The sequence below is a fragment of the Aptenodytes forsteri genome, unplaced genomic scaffold (assembly GCF_000699145.1).
Source record: "Aptenodytes forsteri isolate BGI_AS27 unplaced genomic scaffold, ASM69914v1 Scaffold289, whole genome shotgun sequence".
Taxonomy (NCBI): domain Eukaryota; kingdom Metazoa; phylum Chordata; class Aves; order Sphenisciformes; family Spheniscidae; genus Aptenodytes; species Aptenodytes forsteri.
The window spans coordinates 3,859,838-3,870,101 of NW_008795025.1; the positions used below are offsets into that span (position 1 = coordinate 3,859,838).

At 44.8% G+C, this 10,264-nt stretch overlaps 1 protein-coding gene across 1 annotated transcript; it reads left to right on the forward strand.

Annotated features, from left to right (window-relative positions):
- Positions 1-200: 200 nt before the first annotated feature.
- Positions 201-3,149, forward strand: LOC103896142 (zinc finger protein 184-like). Its single transcript, XM_019471154.1, has 2 exons — positions 201-285; positions 1,755-3,149. Exon 2 carries the CDS (start codon positions 1,867-1,869, stop codon positions 3,031-3,033), a length of 1,167 nt encoding a protein of 388 aa, XP_019326699.1. The 5' UTR covers positions 201-285; positions 1,755-1,866; the 3' UTR covers positions 3,034-3,149.
- The last annotated feature ends 7,115 nt before the right edge of the window (positions 3,150-10,264 follow it).

Below are 10,264 nucleotides of genomic sequence, written 5' to 3' on the forward strand. Positions count from 1 at the left end.
CGGGACGGCCCCCTGCGGCAGCGGGAAAAGTTTGGGGTTTCATTCTGCCTGGAACAAAAAATCGTTCGTTTATTTTATTTTTATTTATTATTTTTAAGCCTACATCGTGATTTAAATATCCCCCCCCGTGGAAACCGGACGGGCCTTTGTCAGGGAGTTTTCCTAAGCCAAGCAGTGCCAGGCTCCCTTGAAAAGTTTTTTTCTTCGACAAAGGAAATAGCAGACCAGTTACACGGCTCGGGAGCCGGCGGTGTGCTGCTGGAGGTGCTCAGCCCCTTGCAGGAGGTGAGGAATAGTTCCTGTTCTCATGCGCGCGTTATTAAATTAATGGGAACGGTCGAAGTTGGGGGGTGACTTGAGCCATTCTGTTCCAGGCAGTGACTAATGAAGAAGACTAATTCAGCTTGTTCTCTGTATCACAGCAGAAGAAAGCGCAGCTTGTGTCTCAAATGAAGCTGGCCTTTCTGAGATGTGAATAAGACCTTTCACTTAATGCACATTGCTGTAGTGCCCTTAGAACTATTTAAACCTACTGAAACTAAATAGGCAATCTTTATGTACACATGTAAATACAGAAATATGTCCATTTTTACATATATGTTTGTATAGATATATGTGCTCATATTCAGAGGAGTCTCACCTAGACAAAAACAGTCAAAAGGAAGTGAAGAAACAGTGGGAGCAAAGACAATATGGAAAAAGTGGGTGTGAAGGAGAAGGTGGGGGTTGGAGGACCAGCCAAGGTGTCCATCAGGATGGGAAGAATGCACTTTCTGAGGTTAGACTAGTGCGTCTAAACCTGAATGCAGGTTTAAACCAGATGAGTGAAAGCTCCCTGTGGAGCTGCCGTCAACAGGCTGCCTGGACAAATCCAGAAAACCTCTTGCGAATCCACACTTTGATACGGCATAAACGAAAGCGTCTTCTTCACAAGAAAGTTTGTGACTCAGACAGGTATTTCTGACCAATTACCATTGCTCATATTTTCTGCTAGCAAGGCTGGTCTGCAAAGGGAGTTTACCCAGAGAATTTGAAGCTGTTCATTACTAGCTGTGCTTTGAAGCCTGGGAGGACGATTAGTAGTCCAGTTTCTGGACAGCTCTTTCATGCCTTTCTTTGCATATGTCTTCTTTGCATGGTGCTAGCTGGCAGTGGCACAGGGACCCCAAATATCCTCAAGACAGTTACAATAATGCTGGTCAGGATGGGAGGCTAAAGGTGCTCCCGAGCTCTCCAGACCCCCCTTCCATACATTGCTTCTGGTTTTGGCTGTTTGGCTGACACAGTTTCTGGGTCTCATTGCGTTACCTAACTGGTTCCTGAAAAAAACCACCTTGTGACTGGTGCTCCTAGTTCGTATTTAGCAAGGTAAAAACAAGGATTAAGCATGAATCCTCGGAAAAAGATCTGTGGTGGGGGCAGCTATGGTGTAGGACTTGCCGAAAGTGTTTGCACCCTAGAGTTCTGAAAATTTCTCATCTTTAGGTGAATTTAAAATGGAAATTATAAATTTCTATTTGTAGTGAAGGCTGGATTATGATAGAGGATTTATCGTCATTAAACGTAGTCTGTCTGTATTTTGTACGCTGAATGTATATTTTCTACATACATAATAGTAGATGATGCTGTTTCTTCTACTGCATAACTAATAGTCTGTCCCATTCTTTTGATCAGAAAAAAATCTTCACTGTGATAACTTTATCTTATGTTAATATCAGAAAAATCACTGATGAAATGCGTGTTTTATTTTCTAGGGAGGACTGTAAAGAGAGCTGAGAATGAGATGGACTTACCGTGAAAGACCAGAAGCTCTTGGTATACACATCATCGATGAGCTGCAGATGAACACAGCGTACGCCTCAGAGGATGAATGTCAGCGTGGACTGGGACTCTGAGAATAACATTTTTGACACAGATGAGAAGCATTCAAATTATTCCAGAAAGAACACTAAGCAGGTGGGCCACACATCTAGCCTCCAGAAGGAGGTAGACATGAGTTATTCGCAGACGTTCAGTCCTCGTTGCAACTCTGCTGGACCTTCAGGTAAGCAGGAGCTTCCTGCAGAGTTGCAGTGTGAAGACAAAGAAACCTATGAGACCTACTACCAGAAACAAGGTGAGAGTACACCTGGGGTATTTGTCCCCTCCAGTACCAACTTTGACCTGCAGTGTGAAGATAAATATTTAGAGCACTGTTCCTCTGAGCGGTCCAAGAAACCACGGAGAAGACTATGTGACGATAATGAAAATACCGTTCTTGCTGATGTGTTTGATGAGGACCTGGAGCCTGTCTCTGAGGAAGCTTTGCCATATCGGTGCAAGAAGTGTGGTTCCTCTTTCCAGGGTATGAGCGAGCTGCAGGAACATAAGCGAACTCACCTTGTGGAAAACTCATACCGATGTCCCGTCTGTGCCAAAGAGTTCTTCCGTGCAGCAAATTTGCGAATGCACAAGCTCATTCATTCTAGTGACAGGCCACACAAATGTCCAGAGTGTGACAAGGGTTTCATTCGCACAGCTGATGTCTGGAGGCACCTGCGCAATGTGCACAAGATAGAGCGCTCCATGGTGATCTTGGGAAATGGCATGGCTAGGAACCCGTGGTCGATAGTGCATCGTAACCAAAACACTGTTGAGTATGCTGATCAGCCTTGTGCAGAAAACCAAAAGTCTGAGGAAGACGACTATAAACCTTATGCCTGTCCAACATGCGGCAAAGGTTTCGATAAGCCTAACCTGCTTTCCAAACACAAGGTGATTCACCGACAAGACAAGCCCTATAAGTGTCAGGAATGTGGCATGGCGTTCGTCCAGCTGCTCAGGCTGAAAAGACACCAGCAGACTCACTCTGGAGAGCGCCCCTTCTATTGTGAGGAGTGCGGAGGGACGTTCACCCGGCTGGCATCGCTCCAGCGCCATCACCGCATCCATACTGGAGAGAAGCCCTACTCTTGCAATTACTGTGGCCATTCCTTCACCGAGTCAGGTACCCTACGGAGGCATGAGCGCACACACAAATTGGACAAATCTTAATTCTTAGTTCATTTGTGATTGTGGTCTCCTTGGTTGCTTCTTACCTGAACGAGGCCTGCTCAGTTGGGCTGGAGAAAGCACTCCACTGCATGCGCTCTGGCCAGTCCAGACCCACTTCCCAGCAGTGGCTGATAGGGAACACTACTTCATGGGGATCTCTGGAACTTGTACTGGTAGAGATTGCACTCACTGGCTTTAAACTGGCTTTGTATGAAAAAATAACCTAATTACCCGTGAGTAATGAAATGTGAGACTTGAGAAGACTGAAATCACTCACACGTGCTAGCACTGTCTCAATTCGCTGAACTGACGATGCATCAGCTTGAGCTTTTTGCAAGGATGCATGGGCTATGAGACTTCTCTCTGCAGTCTTGGTCACTGGATAAATTGGCCCTGCCCTCTTGAGTGTGATGGCTCTTTGGCACTGGGTTTGGTGATCTGTTGTTGCAGGTCTTTGCTAAGTCAGAACAGTACAGAGTTGTCCCTCTATCTCTTCTCTCCTTGTATTCTGCTGAGTTTTTCTTTCCATTACTTTTTTTTATTTGGAGGGGAAGTATCATGTTGGTTATTTAAAAAAAAAAAAACCAAACCACAAAACAGTTCCTTAATAAACTCAACAGTTACCAGCTGTATTTCATAAATGTTTCTATCCAAGGGAGTACCGATCCCTTACGCACTTCTGTGTGATTAGTTGAATGTCTGTTAATAATGGAAAAAGCTTTATTTTCGCTATGACAGTGCATGTTCTTGGGGTGAGGGATTTGAATACATTTGTGTCTCTGATGGAACTGTGCACTCTAAATCTGTCCAGCTGAGTTTTATAGTAGGAAATGTTTGAGAACACAAAATTCAAAGAGCAGAAGACTAAATTTAAGCCACCTTTGCTACTCGTTGCATAGGAATCTTCTTCATTTAAACGTTTTCACACATAAGGAAACTTCTCATAACAAAACCATGTTTTGTGTTCTGTGACGTGTCTGAGTACTACCCAAAGTGTCTGCTAGACTCTTCACTTTGATTTAGCTTCAAATGATTAGTGAAGAAAAATTTCCTTAGAAACTAGCCTTGCACACTCAGGTAGGTGCTGCCAAATACCCCAAGGCTGTAACTTCCAAAGAGGTATGTATTGCCTCAGTTATGGCAGTGGGGTTTGTAACTTTGAAACTTAATAATGACACTTAATCTACTGTTAACCACTGTGGTGGAAGCATCCAGTTTGTCCTTAAGTTGCAGCCCTAATTTCCTTTCCGTGTCAGAAAGCTTTGCTTCCTTCCCCTGCCAGCTGCCATAATTTCACTAATTTCTTTCTAATGCATTCTGCCTTTTCATCAGGAAGTTGTGCAGCAGAGTGAAAGTAAAGCTTCGGGGTAATGTACCTTTGCATTTACTACCAGGCTATTTAATGTAAAGTACTGATTGTGTCATTTGTTTGCATATTTCATAGAGCAAAAAATGGTGATGGCTGCTCAGCACCTTCCACCCATGCAGCAGCTGAGCAGGCATTTTACAGTTGTGGGTACTGTGTTTGATGTGAGGTCCTCAGCTCAGATCAAGCTGAACCACTGTCCTCAGCAATACTTTAGCTTGATTATGAGTGGGAGACTAATTCTCCCGGCCTCACTAATGGGACATTTTAATTTCATTCCTCAAAGAAGTCTCCAGATTAGGGAACTGATCTGCATCCCATTTCTTAGGGATGTGTTATGTTGTCTCTGAAATGATGTACTTTTGTAACGCAGATGCCTCAGCCGGGATGACTGGACCCTGTGTACCATATGCATTCGCTGCAGCTGTGAGTGAGACTTCTCCAAACTCCCCTCTGCAGGTAGTTCCAGTATGGTTTTAGGTTTCCGAAGGGTTTTTGATGGGGCCTCTTAGCAAAGGGATGGTCTTATCTGAGGGCTGCTTAGTCTCTCTAAGAGGAAAGATCTTTGCATGTAAAAAATCCTGGCTGAAAGGAGACTGGGTAAATGATCTGCAGAGAGAGGTCATCAGTGCTGTTCTGTGGGGACCATGCTGTTCAACACAATCTGAAATGACCTGGAGAGAGGGCGGATAGCAAGGTGAGGAAGCCATTCCAGAAACTATTGTGCATTAAGTTTCCACCCTCATCTTCTAAACCCATTTTGAAGTTCTCGGCTACAGTCTTCCCTTTTCAGCATCCTGCTTCTCTCTTGGGTACGCGGTGCTCTTGCTGTAGAGGGTTTTAATATCCAATTAAACTGCACCACTATGCGCACCTTTATGTTGTGTGACTGTTCTGCTTAGACAGTTGCAGTAATTGGGAACATCTATTTACTCTGCTTTTTGGTGTTAGAAGTTGGTGGAATTTGTACCTGTAAGAGCATAATGGTGAAAGTGTTCTGAACAAGGCCTGTTTAATGGGAAGAGTAAATGGTTGGTGAAATGAAAACTACTAGGCTTAACTAAAAGGTTATTAAAAAGATACTTGCCTGGAAGGTTGACTTGCATATAAAGTGCTTGGATGTGTGAAAGGAGTAATTAAAATGTGTGATGGTTTCTGGGAAAGTGTGTTGAACCCTCTTCAAAGAAACTTCCTCTAACTCCTGCGCAAGCTACAGGAAATCCCTTGGAGCTTAATTTAACCCAGAGATCGTCACTTCTGCACTTTACATTTTTAATATAAAGGTTTGGAAATCTCTCCCAGGCCCTGACACTCTCACAGTGTCACTCTGAGTTGCTGATAGCCTACAACAGACATAGCCAGTCATGATATCTAGCTGAAACAGGAAGAGAGAGAGTGAGCAAATATACCTGCTCTACAGCATTGCTTCATTAGAGAGGTTTTGAAGTGTGTCGTTTCAGCAGAAGTCATTTTTCTTTGTTCAGAGTAGCCAGTATATCTGTAGCTCATTTTTGTCTGTAAAGGCCATGGAAGAAGCCGTTCCCTCTGATGCTGTGCTGTGCAGAGGACTCGCTCACAGGGTCTCATTGCCGGGGCATTTCAGGAAGCATTCAGACACAGGCACAGGGCTGGAGCTCTGAGCTAGGCAGGGGATCCTGATGGTGCAGGTACTTTTGATTGCTGGACTGTGTTTGTTAACAGTGGAACATAGAAATACCCTTTGCTAATTTTCCTGTCCCCTCACTATATCGCTTCTGCCCAACTCACTTCCATCACAGGAAAGTTGTCTCAAGACTAAGAAGTTAGAATAGCTCCAGCACTGCAGAGTCCTGGCACTCACTGACCTGGAATTGCTAACCAGTCCTTGGCAGCTACGGTACTATTTTCTCACTTTGTTAACAAAGGTGTTGCATGGTAAATACACCCGTGCTTGTGGAGTGTAGATACAGCACCTTGCACAAAAGAAAAGCTACTACTGTACAGTCTTTCTGCTCCTCTGCATACCATCATCCTCCTCTTACACTATTTGCCTTCTCCCAGCATGAAGGAGTCTGAAGCAGGAGTCTTTGATGTAAACAGGGAGCACTAAGCAATCCATCATTTGTCAGTTAAACTGAGCAAAGGGCATTGAAATCTCTGGAGTAGGCAGCTTTTATTTAAAGTGAGGCTTCATCGTGTGATGATCTGCCTCTGATCTTGTAAAGTTTCTGTTGGCATAAGGAGCCCCCACTACGGTTTTCCTACTTACAGACTGAAAACGAGCAGGGGCTGAGATCTCGCCAACAGAACGGCAGATGAATAGCATTTCACTAGGATAACATACTGGAAGTAGAAAGTAGAAAGGAAAACACTGTTTTTATTTTGGTGTTCCCAGCTGTGTCTGATGCTTTGAGAAGTTAAAAAATTGTAGGCCTGTGCAAGGTTAGAGTCATCTTAAAAGAGCAACCACTGAATGGGAGCTAGCCCATGAAGCAGGTAATACCGGTCTCTGCAACAGAGTGCAGCCCACCTGTAAACTCACTGTAGGATGGCTGTGCTGCTGAACTGCCCCCTACTATGTGGGAATGTTGTTTTCCAGAGGAGGGTGTGGTCAAATGAATGTGCTCATGCAGTTCATGTAATGGCTTTCCCCTTGTTTTATGTGCTAGAAGAAAACATCAGAGCTATCCACTTCTTTTCTCATTAAGGGTTTTATCTTAATTGTTGCTTACATGCTTCAAATCTGAAAGCAGGAGTTCTGAGCAGGTCTGTTTCTGTACAAGCTACCAGCACACATCTTGTTGGCTGCAAGGGACTCTGAAGGAATAGGTCCCTGGGCTCAGAGCCACGCACAGGTAACAGGAAGGTAGCCTAGCTGCCGACTTGCCATTTAACAGCTATTCCCGATAACTACCTGGCATGTTTTAAAAAGAAACATATTCCTCGACAGAAGGGGATGTTCTTTGTTGAGTGTGGTAAGTTTTACCCCAAAAGAGTCAGCATGTTTTGCTGGCCTGCTTGCCCAGCCTCTGTTTTCCTGCTTGAAAGAGGGTGTGCTAATTGTCTTCTTCCTTGATACCTTGACCATTGTTGCTGCTCCTGAAAACACTGCTGGTGGTGTCAGCAGGGATGGTTTAGTGACTTCGGTGGGTTCTTTTGGATTGCCTGGTGGACTGACAGCAATTTAGAAAGAGGAGTTACTAAAACCTGAGGTGTCAGCAGTTGTTATAAAACTAAAGGCTTTGGTCTGAAGACTTTTGCTTGGTAAGTGGTGTGAGTGATGGATGACTTGTTTTCATTGTTTGGGAAAGGGAACTGGGAGAAGGTATGATACAGCATTCAGTCTCCCAGACCCCAAGATTAAAGTGTGATCTAACTGACCTTCCTTGTGGGACCTCTTAGGAAGATTGCTAGTATGTATGTCTTAGTACTTGCATTTAAGAAGCTCTTGGACCAGTTGTTAGCTAGATTTCATGTTTATACCTTACTTGTTTAAAAAGAAGATAAACTGGCTTGTAGAAGTCTGTCTGCTGACTGTGCAAAATGGTTTGCCCCAGGAGCCTGAAAAAAAGAAGGCATTGACTTTTGCATTGAGAAGAGTCTGTACTCTGTAACGTGGTTCAGTGCAGCCCCACGGAAGTATTTCTGCTGGCGCAGTGTTACATCTACTGGATAAAAGCTGACCTTGCCAAAAAGCTTGACTGTGTTGGAGCACTGTGGGAAAATGTGGGTACTTGCACCACACTGCCTCGGCTGCTGGTGCCAAATCCAGCAGACTGGGGATGTTTTTCACCTGGTGCAGTGTGCTTTGGGAGATGCTTCCTTCTCAGAGAGCTGGGAGGTCAGGGGCTGCATTTCCTGAGTACAGATGGTTAGTTGGTCCTGTCTTCACCTGCACATCAGCTCCTGGTTACAGCACAGAGGCGTGCGAGCATGACAGAAGTGCAGTACGTGGAGAAGGCTGAGGTCTGTGTTTGTGACTGTGGTCCCACAGGTGGAACCCTGCTGAGACAAGGCTGCCTGCACACTCACTGCAAAGCCTCCCCCCAGCCTTTGATTCTCATGTACCAAACCTAGGGATACCTGCAGGCTTGGGTTGAGGTACAGGAAGACATCTGTGAGTAGCTGCAAGACCTCATGTCCTGGTTTACTTCTAGACATGTGCAGGTGCAGAGTCTTTGCATACAGTAATAGACACTGAAATATGCTATGCATCTGTACAAATACCTACATTTGCTCAAGACCACAGCAGCACATGTGAGCTAAAAGCACAAGAGATTTTCTTTTAGACTGTTCATGGCATGCATGAGTAGATATTGAGTATTTATTTCCAGTGTATTCACTTGAGATGCAACAGCGGCTTTAAAATAGCTCCAGGACTGGGGAGTTCATGTAAACATAAAGAATATCCCTCATTTTAAGTACATTATTTCCTTCTCTGTTCACATACTATGACACAGCATCCAGTTTGTGATGATCAGACAGTAATCACTGCAAGAGTAAAAAAATAAAGCTAGGCTCCCCCCGCCTGGACAGTCCTTGGCAGCTACAATACTGTTACAATACAAGCACATTTATTATAAGCACATTTATATATCATCATTTACAGATATATTTACATACCTTTCAATAGCACTGCACAGCCAGGTGGTCTGGGACCAGGGCTCAGCTCTACAGCAGGTTTTTACCACCATGAAGGGCAGAATAAGAAATCCAGAAGCAATTTCCAAGCAATGTGGGACATCCTCCCAAAGTGCAGGGGTGTAATGCTGGCAGTAATGTTGTTGTAAAGGTCTGACCCGCTAAGGCAGCTAGGTGAAAGACCTCTGCTCCTCTCCAAACTGGAAACAAGGACAGCTCTCTTTTTGGATGTACTCCCTCAAATTGATGTGATTTCTTGCTGCCATTGAGACAGAAGACGGCCAACTCTGAGTGAGGAAAGGCCTAGCTTGATCTGTTTTATTCATACTCTCAAAAGTATGAGAGTATGAATACTCTCATTTTGGGGGGCCTTTTGGCAATTTCCAGTGCAGAGCCTTGCTGACTGCATTGTGCACTCACCTGTCTTTTGACCTGACTTTCTTTTTATTTCACAGTTTGCTGTAATTGTTTTTTCTGCTTCTCTCATCAGGAAACACCCTTGAGAAATAGTTTTAAGTGACTTTTCTGTCTTGTAAAGATTTTGCTGGCTGACTGTGTACAGACCTATAAAAACCATGACCACCCCCCTGGCAGTGGAAACGATGGAGTCAGCCTAACATGCACCTTCCTTACTCTTCCAGACTGGTCCCCAAACCCTTCCTGGAAGAGCTTGCATGCAGGAGGTTAGACACGCTGAAGCAGAGCGATACGGACTCTGGAGCAGCACACACCCGCTACAGTTCTGGGCTTCATCCCTTACCTGCTCATGTTGTGGGTGAAGGGGATGCTCGTCCTAAAACCACACAGAGCCCTGTTCTCCCTTCCAGAAGGTCAGTGCTAAACACCAGCCCAGGGTATACTCAGCCTCGCTCTGCATGAGAGAGACTAAAATCCAGGGATACTCTGACTCGGGGAAGCATCAGAAACTTTCCTATACTGTTGTTGTCTCCTGCAAATGAACCTGCTGTTGGGCTGGCATGGCAGGAAGGTTGGAAGGAAGGGCCAGAGGCAGGGGTGCCCTTGGGTGATGGGCTGAAGCATAAGCCAAGCACACAGCTGCTGGAGGTAATGATGAGGGTAAGGATGACTTAGGGTTGTGTCAAGAAGCATGAGGTTCATGTGAAGAGCATCCTGGGACTCAGATTCTGACCAGGCTGACATCCGGTAAGCAGGCACTTAATAAATATCACTCTTTTCTTTTAGCTAATGAGAAAAGTGGAAGGGGCTTTCTGTTTTCTCACACAT